The sequence below is a fragment of the Hipposideros armiger genome, unplaced genomic scaffold (genome assembly GCF_001890085.2).
Source record: "Hipposideros armiger isolate ML-2016 unplaced genomic scaffold, ASM189008v1 scaffold_282, whole genome shotgun sequence".
NCBI lineage: Eukaryota > Metazoa > Chordata > Mammalia > Chiroptera > Hipposideridae > Hipposideros > Hipposideros armiger.
The window spans coordinates 2,109,802-2,126,742 of NW_017731632.1; the positions used below are offsets into that span (position 1 = coordinate 2,109,802).

A 16,941-nucleotide genomic window follows, 5' to 3' on the forward strand; every position below is an offset into this window, starting at 1 on the left:
AAACCCCCCAACTTTGATGAGAGGCATGATATTAACATCGAAGATGCTTAACAAATTCCAACTGGGATGAACTCAAAGCCACCCATACCGAGACATAAAAGACAAGGACAATCTTGAAAGCAGCCACAGAGGCATGACTTGTCATATACAAGAGATCCCCAGTGATATTGTCAGCATTTCTTATCACAAGTGACTGACATATTCAAAATGCTAAAAACAAACAAACAAACAAACTTTCAACCAAAAATCATATATGTAGCAAATCTGTCCTTCAAAAGTGATGGGGAGGGCCGGCCGAGTGGTGCGGTGGTTAAGAGCTGGCTTGGGATGCCAGAGGGCCCAGGTTCAGATCCCACATATGAGGGCCAGTGACACTGCCCTCCACAGCTAAGATGCTGAACAACAGCTCAACCTGGAGCTGGGTTGCCATGAGTCACCGGTGAGGACTAGGCTGCAGCCCCTGTGGCAGTGGGTTGCCATGGGCTATCGTGTGTGGCCGGCAGCCAGCGTGAGCAGCCAGCAGCCTCCGTGAGCCAGTGAAGCAACGTCCTCCACAACTAGACTGAAGAACAAAACGACAGCAACTTGTCTGTTCCCCTTCCTCCAATTCCCCAATAAAATCTTAAAAAAAAAAAAAGTTGGAGGACTGACCCCCCGAGTCCAACACTACGACACTCTAATGACCAAGGCAGCACTACTGGTGAAAAAGGGACACACAGCTGAATGGTACACAGTGCGGAGCCCAGAGAGACCCCCACACAGCCAAGTGGCGCAGGTGCAGGGGTCCAACGGGAAGGGCCTCTCCACACACACGCCCGATGGGGTGCTGGACACAGGCCCAGCACCTCTCACAGGAGTCACTCACAGGCCTCAGTGAAACTTCCACAGGATGACAGGAGCAGCCGAGGTGACTCTGGGTTTGGTGACGAGTTTTAAGATACATAACCCAACTATAATCCATGAAAGAAAAATTCATAACTTGGACTTTATTGAAACATAAAACTTGTGTTTTTCCAAGTATACTGTTAAGAGAAAGAAGAGACAAGCTACATCCTTGGACAAAGTATTTGGAAAACACATATCTGAGAAAGGACTTATATACAAAATTTACCAAAATAAACCTCTCAAAACTAAACAATAAGAAAACAGACACCCTAATTTAAAAATGGGCAAAAGATCCGAACAGATACCTCACCAAAAAGTATCATATACATGGCAAATAAGTATTTGAAAAGACACTTGATGTCCTCTGTCACTAGGGAATTGTAAATTAAGACAATAATGAGATATGCCTATTAGAGGAACTAAAACCCAAATAACCGACACCAAAAGCTGTGACAGTGCCCAGTGACAGAACGTCATTTGTTCATGATGGGAACGCAAAACAACTCGGCTGCTTTTCAGCGGTTCTCAAAAGTTGGCCATAGTCACCCACATGATCCAGCTGTCCGCTCCTTGGCACTTACTTCACTGAACTTAAAACTGTGTCCACACAAAAACCCACACACGGATGTTTACAGCAGTTTTACTCACAGCTGCCCCACACTGGATGCAACCAAGGTGTCCTTCTGCAGGTGAATGGGTACACAAACAGTGGTCCATCCAGACAATGGCATATTATTTAACACTAAAAAGTGAGCTTTCAAGCTGTGAAAGACATGGTGGTACCTTCAGTGCATGTCACAAAGTGACAGAAGCCAATCTGAAAAGGCGGCACACTGTGTGATTCCCACTACGTGACACTCTTGAAAAGGCAAAACTGTAGGCGGAGCACAGGGGATGTTTGGGGCGGTGGAATTATTATTTATGATACTATAATCATGACTATATGTCATGATGCATTTGTCAAGACCTATAGAAATTTACAGGGCAAAGAACTAACCTTAACGTATACCAATTAAAAAAATCATTCCGTAGCTTGGGGGATTCTGACAAAGAATGCAGACAGTGACAAGAGAATCTAACTATCAAAATGCTGGAGAAAAGGCATGACCAAAGGGGCTGGAGAAAAAGGCATGACCTCCATCAGCAGGATTGGGTGGGGTCTGTGACACGAAAGGCAAAGGAAACTGCACACGAACACTGCACCCTGGTTTCCTGTGGGCACATGGGCTAACAACACCCCTAAACACAAGCATTGGAGTTGAATGGATGGACGGCATGTGACGGAAGTGGGAACTTACATCCCAGCAGGGGAGAGAGGCTAGAATGGAGACTGAACACGGAGCCGGCGGCCACATTGTACCTGCCCAGGCTGGTGCTCTCCTCCCTGTGCTGGGCCAGAGGGCTGAGAAGCAGACACTCCGGAAGCAATGAGCACACCTAGGCTCAGGTCTCGGTTTCTAGGACCATCTCCAGTGAAAGCAACCAGGGTTCCATCAGAAATGGTTGATTCCATGACGGGGCGTGAAACACACAAATGAGCCTGAAGCACCGGAAAGTACAGATGTGCAGAAAACCCAAAACAAAAGAAGCCAACCAAACAAAAAACAATCCAGACCCCAGTAATGGGGACAGTGGGGCGTGTCGGGGGCCCAGGAGCCACTGAGGGGCTCCACTTGCTGCGGCTGGAACAATGTCAGCAATCTAGTCAATAACATCGGAAACCACAAGTCCAGGTAATAAGCAAATAATTACATAAATTAACAAGCAGTCAAGAAGAGACAAACGCCCCGAGCAAACGCCCGTTCCTGCAGTGTGGGGCTCAGAGCAGCTTCCTTCCAAACAGCACAGTTCCCCCAGGGCCTTACCAGATGCAGCTCAGGCTGGGTCCCACTCACCTCGCAGCCCTTTGCTTGGCCCCAGCCTGGCCCTGAGGCCCCTGCTGTCAACCCATACCCTGCAGTCCAGCTGCCCACTGGCTTTTAGTTCCTCCATGGTCTCAGGCCCTGACATGACCTTCCCTCTGCCAGGGCACTCCGGCACCCTGAGTGTCTTCCCACTGCCCCTTCCACATAAGCCACTGTGAGCACCAGGACAGCTGGCCTCGTCCCCCTTGACCCTCATCCACCACATGGCCCTGAGCCTGGGTGGGGGTGGGGTGCCTCCTGGAGGGTTTTATCACAGGTGTCATCACTGGGCCGGCCTGTGGGTCAGAGACCCTGACCACCAGCCCAGGCCGTTCCTCTTAAAGCCCTAGGAGAGCTCCCCCAAACTCAGCCCTTCTCTGCAGATGCTGAGATAAGCTCAGGAACCTGTCATCATTCTAAACAGGTTTACAGCAGGTGACCAGGACACAGACTGAACAGAACAGAAAGTGGGGATGGTGTGGAGTGACTAGGTCGCCCTCAGGGTCCTCTGAGGCTCAGCCTGAAGGCCACGTCTTGGACCGCTTCTCCAGCCCCAGGCCCAGTGTGATGGCAGCTGCTTTCTGTCCATGTTCTCAGCACCCACTATTTATTCAGGGCTCCCATGGGCCAGGGACTCAGAGGCAGGAGGACATGAAGGGGACGGACCCTCGTGTACCTCATCAGCTCCACACTCTTTCCCACAGTACAAGGTCTCACCCTGCTCCCTCAGCCCGCTCTGCAGCGCAGCCAGGGGCCAAACCCAGCAGGGAGCTCGGCCTGCGGGCCCTCTGCTCCCGTTGTCCATGCGTAAATCACCCCTGCCCCTTCCAAGGAGGGTTTGAGGTGGCTAGTGAGCAGGGCAGTGCCTTCAGCATTTGAGGTGCTCTCATCCACCTGTGGTGACACACAAGTGGATGGGCAGGCGAGGAGAGAGACACCCACCCCCGCCCAGGGTCCTGGGGTGGCAGGATGGCAGGTCTGCTCACTCACAGATCACTCCCATGGCCACAAAAGCCAGCAGACCCTCTCCCTGTGGTCGCTGGCCTGGGGCCCCGCCCTGGTGAACACAGTGCCGCCAGTCTGGTGGTGCGTGCCAGTACCTGGCCGCGGCGTGTTTCACAGCTGTGCAGGTAGCTCAAGTGGTAGATCTTCAGGTTCAAGGTCCCGAAGTTCAGGTACTTCAAGAAAACCTGAAACAGACGATGCAACAAGAGGAGTTAAAAACTCTGGCTCTCAGCCGTGCGTTTGGGGGCCACATACACACTCAGACATGGACAGCTGTGCACAGTCCCCGCCAGGCACAGGACACGCAAGGACTCAGGGACACAGAAGCGGCCTGATGCTCACGTCTTCATCTTCGCTTGTGAAACACGGGCCGTCTAGCTTGTTCACGGCCATGACAACGGCCACCACGTCTTTGCCGTTCATGATGGGTGTGGCCAAGATGTTCCTTGTCACGTAGCCAGTCAGCTCGTCAGCGAAGGAGCTGAAGCGGGAGCTCTGGGAGGGGACAGGAGAGAGGCTGTCACTCTGTGGGCCTGGCGCCCTGGCACCCCCATCCCTGGGGTCCAGGCTGAACTCTGTGGAGGCCCCCAGGCCATCACTGAGACCCAGGTGGCCCTGCCCTTGGCACCAGGAGCCCGGGAAGCACATGAATACACAGCCATGGCCTGTCCTACAGACTCCAGCTTGGCTAAGCTTCTATCACCCACCTCAGATCCAATGGCCCCCAACTCTGATTCCAGACTCGGTAGAGTCCTCACGGGTGCCTGCACACCCTTGCATCCCACCTGGGCTGTGGGCAGACCTGGGTCCCCCCATACCTGTCTCCTTATGCTTCTGTCTCTCCCGCCCACACTGGCTTCTCCCCTCCACCAACCTGTACGCTCCTCCCGCCGCACACGCTCCTCATAAGTTTGGCCGAGTGAACAGTAAGCACCGGTCTCATCGGTGGTGTGTTGGTGACACAGCTGGCAAATTGGGTCGAGGCCCTTGCACCCCCAGGACCTGTCCATCAGCCACTGTGTGTCTCCCAGGCATGCGCCAGCTGTGTCCGCTCAGTGGGGTTCATTGGCCCCATGCTGAGAACTTTGTGGGGCTGGTTGGAGGGTCTTAGAGCTGGCTCAGGCCCAGGCTTAGGGTCCCCCAGGTGTCTGGAACTCTGTTCCCAGCCAGATCCTCCTGCTTCCTGAGTGCTGGCGTGTTTTTACATGAGACCATAGTGACCTGGTGCGGTGGCCACAGCGGTTGTTCTGGGTCAGCCCGCCTGGGGTGGGGTCTGGACTACCTGGTGTTTGACCTGCCCCTCTTCACCCGTCAGCATGGGCTGAACAAGGAAACCCCTGCAAATGCTCCCTATGATTTATTGGTTATCAATTATTGTTAAAGGAACTCTTTCAGGTGTGCTCAAGGACGACAGCAATCACAGAGGTGATGACCTCATGTGACTCCCAGAGGCCCTCTGCTGCTGGCCTGTCTGGTCTGGGGAGGCTTCACCCAGGGCCCAGCCTCCCTCGCAGCAGCGGGGCCGTGGGACATCCTGGGAAGCCTGCAGGGGGGAGGCAGCGGTCCTCCTAAGGGGCATGGGCTGGTGCCAAGTCCTCCCCGCTGTTTGCCATCCTGAGTCTTGGAGAGGCAGCTGCCACCTGCAGCTACATGGTGCCTGATGTCATCGGAGATCAGTATGCAAGCCCTGGTGACGGTGGCCTCATTGAGCGGTGGCACCAGCCCCTACTCACACCATGTCTATCTCCACCTAGCAGGACACTGGGCAGTGGCTTGGCCAGCGAAGGGCTCAGGGTCCTCGTGCCTGAGCACTCAGGGCTGTCACGCTCTTACAGCCCCTGCACCTGACATCCCCTCTCTGGTCCCTTCAGAGGCCCTGGCGCTCCACCCCGACTCGCCTTCCCGCCCTGTGCCCACGTGCCCGCCTGCTTCCAGCTGGGACCCTTCACGGCCATGCCAGAGACCCCCATGGCGCCCTCTGCACTGGGCCTTCCCTGGGGCCCGAGGCTGAGCTTCTCAGGGCCTCTGCAGGCAGCTCTCAGCCCCTACCACACACCCCAGGGCCAGTGCTGTGAGCAGAGTCACCTAAGGGCTGCGGTCACCAAGTTCTTCTCCCCTGCACCTGGGCCAGGAGCAAGGCTTGGGCTCCCCACCTGCGTTGCTTCTACTCCGCTGTCTGCCATGCGGCCTCCGCTGCTCGCCCAGCACAGGTGACACTTGTCTCCTGTATGTAACTCCTGGAACCAGACCTGACTACGCAGCTGGGCAGCCTCAGGGCTCCACACCCGCCACCCCCTTCCCACAATACCAGCCTTCCTGCACCTCCGTTCCAGGGACTGTCACCCACCCCCTGCCCCACAGAGGGGACCCTGTCTCACTGTGGCATCGCCCTCCCCTCAGACCCAGAGGCTCCCAAGCCTTCTGACTTGTCTAAGCTGTCCCACCCCCAGCCCCGGTCATCTGTCCCCGCAGCCTCCCTGGGCCCCACCTGCCATGGCCCATCTGTGCTCGCACGGCGGCCGGTCCTGCTGCCCTCGTTGTCCTAGCTTCTGGGAGCGTCCCGAGAACGCCCTCTCCCTCACACTGTCCCGTAGCACAACTGCCAGTTGCCACGACTGGTCTACACGCCTTGGTCACACACAGGACCCTCATGGCAAGGCATTTGGGGACCCACTGCTCTTTGGGTGGGGGTCAGAGACCAGCACAGAGATGGGACTTGAGTCTGGTCCTGGCTGGGGTGGGTGGCCATAACTCAGCCACGTGCTGCACACGAGCCTTTCGGGGCCTTCGGCCCAGCTGCCTAGTAAACAGCCCCGACACCAGACACTTGGCCATGCTTCGGGATTTTTGATGCACTTAATGGAAACTCACTTTTGTGCTGATTTTGACTCTGGTCTCTATTCCACTGCATCAGAGACAAAACCAGCGTGGCCTGAGGACTGAGGCCAGCACTGCCCCTGCCCCAGGAGGGAGATGTCTGATGGAGGCTAGAAGGCCCCAGGGAGAGACAGCCCCACTGGGGGCGGCACATGCCCTAGGACAGACCCTCAGAGCAACGATGAGACACCCACAGCACAGGTTTGGGTGTGGGGGTGCCTCTGGAGGCTGGAGGGACCACCCCAAACTCAGAGGAGGGAGGAGACAAGATACAGTGCCCAACACCCGCCCCTCGAACTTCTCCTTTTCTGGGTGATTCATGCTCCTGATATTCCAACTCGTGGGTGACCCATTTCTTAAAAAGGGGGGAAGATGAAGCTAATCCTGGAGATTATTCAGGTCGCTGGACCGAGGCTGCTTTAGAGCAGATGAGTTTAAGAGGATTGCAGCCCCGCAGCTCCCTTCCCCGGCGCCAGGGGTCCGGGTCTGTGCACATGTCCGTTTGTCTCTAGGGACAAGGGGACAGTGGCTGCTGGGGGAAGAGGCCCATCCAGGTGGGAGAGCTGAAGAGGCTGTCCGGCTCCCGGCTCCTGCTTCCAGCTCGCAGGCCGGGACCGCTGAGAGGCTCCCCTGCTCCTCTCAGAGCCCCTCGTTCCAACGCCAACCAGGGGCCATGCCCGTCACACAGCCCAGCCGGCGCCCCACGCTTAGTTCACAGATGGATAGCACCTTCCCTGCACCCCCCTCCACCCAGGGGCACCTGTCCCCCCTGGGGGGTCAGCCCAACTCCAGCTTTGTCAACAGCAACTCCTGCTCCTTCCTGGCCAGCAAGAACCGGTCCTCCTGGACCGCTCAGCTCCGGGCAGCGCTGCCACCCCTTTGCCCCCAGGCACAGGCTCGGCTCCCCCACACCAGTGAGCGGAGCAGCATGGCCTCCTGGCAGCCTCGCTCTGGGCCTCTGTCCCACCCTGCTCTGACCCCTTCCTCCCCACCCCTGTCCAGGGAGCCCCTGGCCATGGGGACAGCAGGACCTGCCGGCACCAAAGGGCTTCCTTCCTCGCCCCCACCCCCGGCCACCTTCCCGGGTCCCCACACGGCGTGGGACCTTCACGGCCCCTGCGAATCATGGCCCAAAACCCACCTGGGTCACATCCTTGACATTCACCATTTTCTTGGTCTGGGCAACGTGTCCCACGACTCCGATGTCCAGCGGGAAGACGATCTCAGAGTCGGGGGGCACCAGGCAGTCCTCCAGGATGCTGCCTGGCTGCACGCTGAAGAGGCGCGTGGCCAGTTCGGCCACGCCGTTGCGCTGGCGGTGCAGGAAGAGGCTGCAGCAGTCGGCCTGCAGCAGGGCGCCCAGTCGCCGCAGGACCCTGAACAGCACGCGCTCCATGTTCACGCTCTCCTGCATGTCCTGCACCATCGCGAACAGCGCCGCGGCCTCCTGCACCTGGCACAGCTCGCGGAAGCTGGCGCAGTCCCCCGGCAGCCCGTCCACACCGGCATGTGCCCCATTCTCCAGGCTCAGCTTCTTCCCAAAGTACCGGTCCGCAAAGCTGGGGTTCTGGTCCAGGAACTGCTGCACCTGATCCTCACTGAGGCTCATGGTGTCCAGCTGCAGGTCCTCGGACGGGGGCCGGTCCCCAGGGCACCTGGCTGCCAGCAAACGCTGTCATCAGCAAAGCCTCTCTTAGCCCCGATTAGCATGATGACACCCCCGTCGCCTCTCGCCTTAGGCCCCGTCTTCCCGCCCCCCTGGAATGGGCCTTCCAGGTAACAGCCCAGGGGCTCTCACCTGTGGCAGGGTCCCAGGCAGCTGGAGGCAGGCACGTGCTTCCAGGGGAGCAGGCCCTCACACCTCATCCCCTGCAGGGAGGGGAACCCCACGAACACTGTGAGCCTTTCTACCTGGTCCAGCAGGCAGCCCCAGGTCTCCTTGGTGCCTAGACTTGGGCTCAGGTGTGCTGGGCAGGTGTGGCATGAGCCCTCCTTTGGGTCCCCTGATGGCGCTGGAGGTCAGCAGGGGTGGCTTGGGGTCCCATCCCCACAGAGGGAAGTGGGGAGCAGGGAGGAAGGCGGCCCAGTGCCTGGGGTGGAGGTGAGAGGGGCTCATAGACTTTCCTCTTTGATGGAGAAGAGATGGCCTGTCACAGTCTGGCAGGTGAGGGGTTTGCAAGGCAGAATCAGTCACATTGACACACTGCCCTTATTTCACAGTTGTCTGGATGAACCCCTGTGGGCCTCTCTGCTGCCTGGTTCCTACTAACTGTGCACCGTTAGCTGTGCTGCCACACCCTCTCCTCTCAGAGTCCACAGCACAGGACCACCTGTTACAGGTAGGGTCCCTTCTGAGCAGCCGGGTCTCAAACAGGGACCAGCAGACTTGACAGCAGCAGGCACTTCCTCGCCGTTGACGGCCTTCTCCACTGCCCTGCATGTCATGCAGGTGTTAGCTCCTCTGTGATCCAGGCTGTGATCCACAAGGTTGGCTTACAACTGTAGGACTCAGCGAGGGTCTGTCTCTGTTGCAAGAGTGCCCTTCACTTCACGCAGAGGCTGTGTGCTGATGTGTGTGCCTGCTGGATGTGCGTGTGCATCCTGTGTGTGCGTACAGGTGCATGCATGGGTGTGTGCGTGCATGCTGGGTGGGCATCTGTGTATTTGGTGTGCATACAGGTGTGTACATAGGTGTGTATGTGCATCCTGGGTGTTCGTTCGTGCACGGGCCTGCGTGTGCATCCTGGGTGTTCATGCAGGTGCATGCACGGGCCATGCATGGGTACGTACATGTGCGTGCACGGGTGTATTGCATGCTGGGTGTACATGTGTACCCATGGACAGCTGGAAGATGGACGGTAGGAGCTATGTCTGTGGTGTGAGCCAGCGTGCGTAGCTCTCAGCAGAGATGGGGGGCGCCTGGCATTCGGGGCTCATGGAACCATGCCAGCCAGCCTATCCCCGGAGGAAGGACCCTGGGTCCCACCTAGCCTCGGACCAGGAACCACAAACCAGGGACCTCAACTTAGGAAATGGCCTGTTGTTTGTCTCTTCCTCATGTTGCCTGTGTCTATATTGTCACTATACTTTTAACCAGGATGCAGGGCTTGAGTGATTCTGACTTTTACTGCATTCAGCTGGTAAAAATGTGTGCACGTTCCCATGTGAGTGTGGACGTGCTTGGACAAGTCTAAGCTATGACCTGACACAAACCCAGGGGAATCACTCAAGCTTAAAAATTTTAATGTTGGGCCGTCCAAGTGGCGCGTTGGTTAAGAGCTGGCTTAGGACGCCAGAGGGCCCCGGTTTGGATGACACTGCCCTCCACAGCTAAGATGCTGAACAACAGCTCAACCTGGAGGGGCTGACTGGTTCGGCCCAGGTCCCCAGGCAGTCACAAAGTCCAGCAGAGCCTAGCTTGGAGCGGGGAGGGACCCTGGGGCAATGGGCTCCAGGGAGAAGCAACCCACAGCAGGCTTCATGCAATGGCTGCTTGTAGCTGAGCCCATGTCACAGACCGTGTGGACTGCCAAGCCTGAAACGTACCATCTGGCCTTTGACAGAAAACATTTGCTGCACCCTGGCTTGGGTTAACCATAGCCCACCCCCGAGCTACTTGGAAAAGAATGGATGTCTGAAGAGCACTGGGTCCTATGAGCATCCAGTGGCATCTGCTGGCACCCAAAGCCTATTACTACAGGTTTTGTTCCCCTCTTCGTCCTGCTTCTCAGCCAGGCAGGGAGAGTGGCGTGCCTGAGCCTGCAATGTCAGACTGGGACTCACCATGGGAAAAGGGAGTGAGACAGATTCAACACATTAGGAAACAAGTAAAAAGGGACGGGGCCTCACTTCAGAGCATATATGTGAGGGCTGAGACAGCAGCTCTCCAGGGATGACCACAAACCCGAGGACCCGAGGAACAGTTAAAAGCCAGAGGCTGAGGATTCTGGCTAAAGCCACAGGTCAGCTGCCTGAGGTCAGTCTGCTCAGAAGAAACTGTAGCTGGAAGCAAGGTGGCTTCAGGACCTGGAGTTGGCATAAAACACTAGTGCCCAGCTGGCATCATAAAACAGCAGCTAACATGCTGCTAAGAGGGTTAAGCTCTACCCCTTCCATCCCTGCAACTGACCTCGGGCAACTGACCCGTGTCTTTAGGTAATGGAATATGGGAGGGAGAATGTCTTTTCTTTTTTTTTTTTTTTTAGCTGAGCCATCCTGCCACCTGTTGGCAGCTCACGGCTGCTCAGCTCGGGCTGACTCGAACCACTGTTGCTCAGAGCTCAAACTCTTGAGCGAGCTCTTAACCAACTGAGCCACTCAGCCGGCCCCGAGAATGTCTTTTCAAAAGAGCCATGCAGTGGGTCCACCACTGCCCTTTGTCCCTCTTCCACAGAAGCATCAGTTCTCCAAGGGGCCATTCCCCAGATGCGGTCCTAGAATGAAGAGAGCACACCACAGCTGTTCTGCAGCTACGAGGTGTGAGGAGTAGTTTGGGTGTGTGAGCCGTACTCATCTGAGGCTGTTTGCTACCTCAGCAGAAAGCAAGATGCTAACTTCTTTTTTAAACACAAGTTCAGAGTTAAGTTAATCCTGTTCCCCAGTTCATGAGACATTATCATCATTGATCCATGCAAGGCCACTCTTGTATCTTATTTTATCTATCCATCATATCTGGCTATCCATCCATCCATCCATCCATCCATCCATCCATCCATCCATCCATCCACCTGTTCATGCACCCGTTTGTCCATCCATCTGTCTACCCACCCACCCATCCATCCATCCGTCCATCCATTCACCAACCATCATCCATTCATCCACCATCCACCCACCTAGTCATCCATCCTCCATCCACCATCCATCTGTTCATGCATCTGTTTGTCCATCCGTCTATCCACCCATCCATCCATCCATCCATCCATCCATCCATCCACCAACCATCATCCATCCATCCACCATCCATACACCTAGTCATCCATCCATCCATCCATCCATCCACCATCCGTCCTCCCAACTCCTGTCTTCAAGTCTAACCCTTCCAGGCGGAGTATAAATAAAAAGTGAAATTTTCTTTTATAAGTTCAAGTTCAAACTAGGGATTCAATGTACTCATTGTTATTTTAAGCTACTAAGCAATGTTTATAGTATTAAGTGGCTAGATAATAAAAGAAGAAAGGTCTCAAATCAGAACTAGAAAAAGAAGAGCAATCTAAAGCCAAAGGACTGGGCCGGCCGAGTGGCATGTTGGTTGAGAACTGGGTTGGGGTACCAGAACGCCCTGGTTCGGATCCCACATATGAGGGCCAGTGACACTGCCCTCTACAGCGAAGATGATGAACAACGGCTCAACCTGGAGCTGGGCTGCCATGAGTCGCTGGTGAAGGCGTAGGCTGCAGCCCCTGTGGCAGTGGGTTGCCATGGGCTACCATGTGTAGCCAGCAGCCAGTGTGAGTGGCTGGCAGCCACTGTGAGCGGCCGTCCGGAGGCCGGCGACTGATCTGCCTCACCTGGGAAGAGTGCAGTGATGGTGCTGGCTTGGGCCAGTGAAGCGATGTCCTCCACGCTGGACTGAAGAACAAAAGGACAGCAACTTGTCTGTTCCCCTTCCCCCAATTCCCCAGTGCTGCTCCCATCCCCCAATTACCAATAAAAATTTTAAAAATAATAATAATAATAATAAATAAAGCCAAAGGAAGCAGAGAAAAAGGGAATAATAAAGAGGAGAAATCAACAAAAAAGAAAACAAAAAATAAAGGAAAAAATAAAACCAGCTACTAGGTTTTTTAATTATCAAAAATATTGCTAAATCTCTAGCCAAATTGATCAAAGAAAACTACACAAATTACCAATAACAGAAATGAAAGAGGGACTTTCACTACAAATCCTAGAGACATAAAATAATTAAAATAATTTTTAAAACATTTATTCTTTCATTTTTATTGAAATGAAATGACACTGCTCTCCACAGCTAAGATTCTGAACAACAGCTCAACCTGGAGCTGGGCTGCCGTGAGTCGCCAGCAATGGCATAGGCTGTAGCCCCTGTGGCAGTGGGTTGCCATGGGCTACCATATGTAGCCAGCAGCCAGCGTGAACGGCCGTCCAGAAGCCGGAGACTGATCTGCCTCACCCGGGAAGAGTGCAATGATGGTGCCCACTTGGGCCAGTGAAGCAACGTCCTCCACAACTAGACTGAAGAACAAAACGACAGCAACTTGTCTGTTCCCATCCCCCCAATTCCCCAATAAAATCTTTAAAAAAAAAAAGGACAGTAACATGTCTGTTCCCCTCCCCCAATTCCTTAGGGCTGTTCCCATCCCAATTCCCCAATTAAAAAGACTATATACTTTATGATTCTAGGTGTGTGAAATTTTATACAAAAACTATGGCAACAGCGTGCAGATGGGCAGTCGTGTGCAACCCTGGGCGGAGGACAGGAAGACACCAACGGAAGCTGAGGAGGCTGGGACGCCCCACACGTGACTGTGGGTGTGAGTTATACTGATGCACACAGATGTCTAAACTCATCAAATTGCACACTTAAAATGGGTGACCGTTGTAGCATGTAGGTAAACTGTATCTCAATAAAAAAGTGCATAAAATGCTGGACATAGATATTACCCATGATCCCACAAATGTACGCCCAAGTGCACCCATGCACACATTTAAGAAAGTTCACAACCGCTTTATTCAGAATTTTCCCAAACTAGAAACTATCAAATGTTCAGCATCAGTAAAATGGCTAAATACATCGTGGCATATTCACACAATGGCCGTGGATCCAGCAGTGAGTCAACGACTGCAGATGTAAGCTTCACAGACGCCAAGTTGAGTGAAAGAAGCCAGACATATGACAGTCGTGCTCTACGGTTCCATTTAGACAAAGGTCAGAAAACAAGCATCCCAAACAGAAGTGTCAGAGTGCGCGCCTGGTGATAAAGTACAAACACACACAAGGAAGTGCTTTCAAATGGACTTAGCATAACGTATTATGCGAAGGGAGGCACTCAAGTCTCAGAACCTGTTTCTTGATTTGGTGGCAAGTATATAGATGCTCACTTACAAGCCAATAAGCTGTTACGTGTGAATTTAATGGATATTTCTGTGGACCTATTATATTTCATAGGATAAAAGCTTTCAAAATAATAGTTAAAGAGCATTCTGCATCTTCAAAAACTGACTGGCTCTGGTTCTGTGCGAGTGAGGTCTTCAGATTGATCGTCACCAACACAGGCTTGGCACAGAGAAGCACACACTCCGTCTGTAAGTGAAGATTGATACTGATCCGTCCTGGAAAAAGGGAGCTGAGCATTAGTAAGAAGATAAACTTTGAGTATTTAGCCAGATAAAAAGATAAAGGATAAAAAAGGCGAAAAATGATAAAATAGAAAAAAATAATTAGAATCGACCCAATTAGTTGAAGTCAATACTCTAGGAGATTGCATTTCAAATGCTAATATTGTAGATATGTAAATAATAAAATGTGACTTTAGAATGATAGGGAAAATATTCACTTGACACATGGTTACTGTTGTAATCAGAAATCACAGGACCATTTAGAAACATAAGCTCTGGGCTCTGGTTTCCTGTCTTTACCACGGGGCAGTGACAGTGAGGAGAGAGCCGCAGAGTCCCTGTAACACGCGGGGTATGTGGTGGGCTCCATGATTTCTAAAATACTTCCCCATTCCCTGCGACCTGCAGAAAGTCGTTTTTCACTAAAGTAGCTTCTTTCCGGAGTGAGTGGCTCAAATTGCCTGGCTATTGACCTCCTCTGCTCTGGGGTTCCTTTCAGCCAGCTGATGGGGAGCCTCCCAAGTGAGCCTGGCAGGGGGTGGGGGGAAGGATTCCTGCAGAAAGCCACCAAATCAGCTTTCCAACGTGCACTTCACAGCCCTGGCTATAGGTCTTCCCTGTGATACGTGCGGTTCTGGGGTCCTTGAGAGCCCAACCGACACCCTGAAGGGCGCTTTGTAGGACAGGACCACAAACTGCTGCCCCTCCACCCTGCAGACACAGAGGCACTGACTGGGGGGAAGACAGCTACTCTCAGCTGAGTGCCAGGCAGTGGGTGGGGCAGCGGCAAAGCCAGGGTGGCAGTAAATGCCACCAGCACCCTGATGGGACAGGACCCCCTCCCCCGAGCATGCCTCCACCCATGCAGTCTTCCCGTGCCAGCGCTCCTTCTAAAACACACAGTGTGTTGTCCTGACCCTCTAGGGTCTCCCCATCCTCCGGGTGAAGTGAAGACCCACCAGGACAGGCCACCTCTCCCCTCAGGGCCTTTGCTCCCTCCTCCTGGCCTCCTCCCAGACAGCCTCCCGCACCTCAACACAGAGGTGGGCGCCTCTCCTGCCTGCCTGGCCTGTGTCACCCTGTGAGCAGAACCAGACTGCCGTTTAGATTCTGTCACAGGATAGAGTGACCCAAGGTTGGCTGACCACTCATTCAGTCATTCATTCCATGCAGCCCAGGCAAAACGGAGTCATGATGGGGCCGGGGGCAAACTGGACCCGGATCTGCCTGCTCTGAGCTCCCAACCTGGTGGGAAACACTCGGACTACCCCGAGGTGATCCTGCCCATTATGGGGGAGCCTATGCCAGAGGGTGGGGGTGTAGGGAGGCAGGGGTGCAGGGAGGCGGTGTACAGAGCCTGGTTTCAATCCTGGCTTCATTGGGCACGTATTCATGGGAATCCTCGGTGAGGATAACAGGCTAAGCGCTCATGAGGGTCTGGGGACCTCGGGCACCGGCCAGAAGGCTGTTACTGTTAGGTGAGCTGACGCTAAGCGCTAAGGAACGGGAAGGCCAGAGCCCGGCCTGGTGGGCTTGGGCCACACGAACCACAGCAGAAAGAGGGAGCAGCACATGCGAGGGCGCTGTGGCAGGAAGAGGTAGGGCAAGTGTGAAGGCGGGGAGGTGGTCGGTCTGGAAGCGTCCTCGCGAGGAGCTGCGCGGCTGACCAACCTAGCTCGGACCCTGGACTGCCCAACGGGCCCCGGCGCTCCTGGCCCCGCCCCTACCCTTCCGCCCCGCGGAGGAAGAGAGGATGTCAGCGCACTGCTGCCCCCAAAACCTAATCGATCTGGCCGAGCAGGCTGCACTGGCAATGGAGAGGGTGCTCCATCGTGTTTCTGCACGGGGGTGGCTGCAAACCTCGTTGCCCTGGAAACCGAAATAATCATTGGAAGGCAGCTCATGGCAACTCCGCGTGTGGGTGCTGATAATCAAGCGGGCTGATTTACACAACGTCCTCTAAAAGCGCATATGCCATAAATGTGAAAGAAGGCTCGCTGTCCTCAGCGTTCTGGGAAGTCACCACGCGTGCAGGGGACAGCACGAGGCGGTCCAGCCGCGGTCCTAAAATCTGCAGTCCCTGCTAAAAATACAGCGAAACCTGCTCCTTCCCGCAGCGATCGCAGCTCAAGTCAGTCCCACGCAAATGTGCAGAGCCCACGAAGGGCCTTCGCAGATTCACGGGGCAGATGGCTTCCGTGAAAGTGGGCGAGGGGCCCCTGCGCGCGGGCTGCCTCTCCGTGGGTGCGGCTGCGTCCAGACGCGAGGGGCCATCGGGGGCTGTGCCCGGGCTCACCAGGCACCAACCGACACTCTGCGCGAGCAGGGCACGAAGCAGTGCGCTCCGGGGGTGTCTCCACAGCAGAGCTTGCTAAGTGGGTGGCAGGAACGGAGGTGTGTTCTCGCAGCACCCCTGCGCGCACGCGCGCACCCGCTTTCCCTCGCTGCAGCCACGCCTGCCTCTCCGGGATCCAGCGCAAAGTTATTTAACGCTGTAATTAGCCGCCAGCGTGAGTCATCGGCTCCCGGGCCTCGGGCTGCGGCGTCAGAGACCGTGCTGAAGGGGCCGCGCGCAGGCCCCAGAGGGCCTCACAGAGACGCCCCTTCCCCAGGCCTCCTTCCGGGAAGAGGATGGAGCGCCCCGAGAGGCCTGGGGGAGGCCGTCCCCCCCGTCCCACCCATCCCCACGCCTTCCTCTCACCCACCTGGAGTTCTCGCGGCCGGAATGAGGCGATTTGCACCCCGCCCCCGCCCATGTGCACTCGGGCCGCGAACCGCCTTCTAATGAATTAACTCGCACCACTCGCGTCTGGGGGGAATTCCTGCACCCGGGAAAGGGGCTCCTCCAAGGTTCAGCCTGGGCTTCCCCTCTCCCCCTGCCGCGCGCCAGCGGGCGCGTCCCAGGCTGCGCGGGAGGGTCCGGCCCCGGAGCCCCTCCCCCCAACCCCCGCATCGACTCCGCGCCCCGCCCCCG

General features: G+C 55.4%; 1 protein-coding gene and 1 long non-coding RNA gene across 3 annotated transcripts in view; both read right to left on the reverse strand.

The window, feature by feature from the left end:
* PDE6B (phosphodiesterase 6B) overlaps positions 1-8,295 on the reverse strand; it is a 32,791-nt gene extending 24,496 nt beyond the window's left edge. The window contains exons 1-3 of the mRNA XM_019658101.1: positions 7,813-8,295; positions 4,137-4,289; positions 3,890-3,979 (exon numbers count right to left, since the gene is read on the reverse strand). Coding sequence (XP_019513646.1) covers positions 3,890-3,979; positions 4,137-4,289; positions 7,813-8,280 — 711 coding nt within the window. The 5' untranslated portion in view covers positions 8,281-8,295. The remainder of the gene's footprint in view (positions 1-3,889; positions 3,980-4,136; positions 4,290-7,812) is intronic.
* A 5,046-nt stretch (positions 8,296-13,341) lies between these two features.
* LOC109390894 (uncharacterized) lies at positions 13,342-16,935 on the reverse strand. 2 transcript variants are annotated; one of them, XR_002125667.1, is made up of 3 exons: positions 16,673-16,935; positions 15,828-16,504; positions 13,342-13,961 (listed from the first exon to the last, which is right to left on the reverse strand). It is a non-coding gene; the product is annotated as an uncharacterized LOC109390894 (long non-coding RNA). The 2 variants fall into 2 exon arrangements; XR_002125668.1 differs by having other exon boundaries at positions 15,695-16,504.
* Between the last annotated feature and the right edge of the window lie 6 nt (positions 16,936-16,941).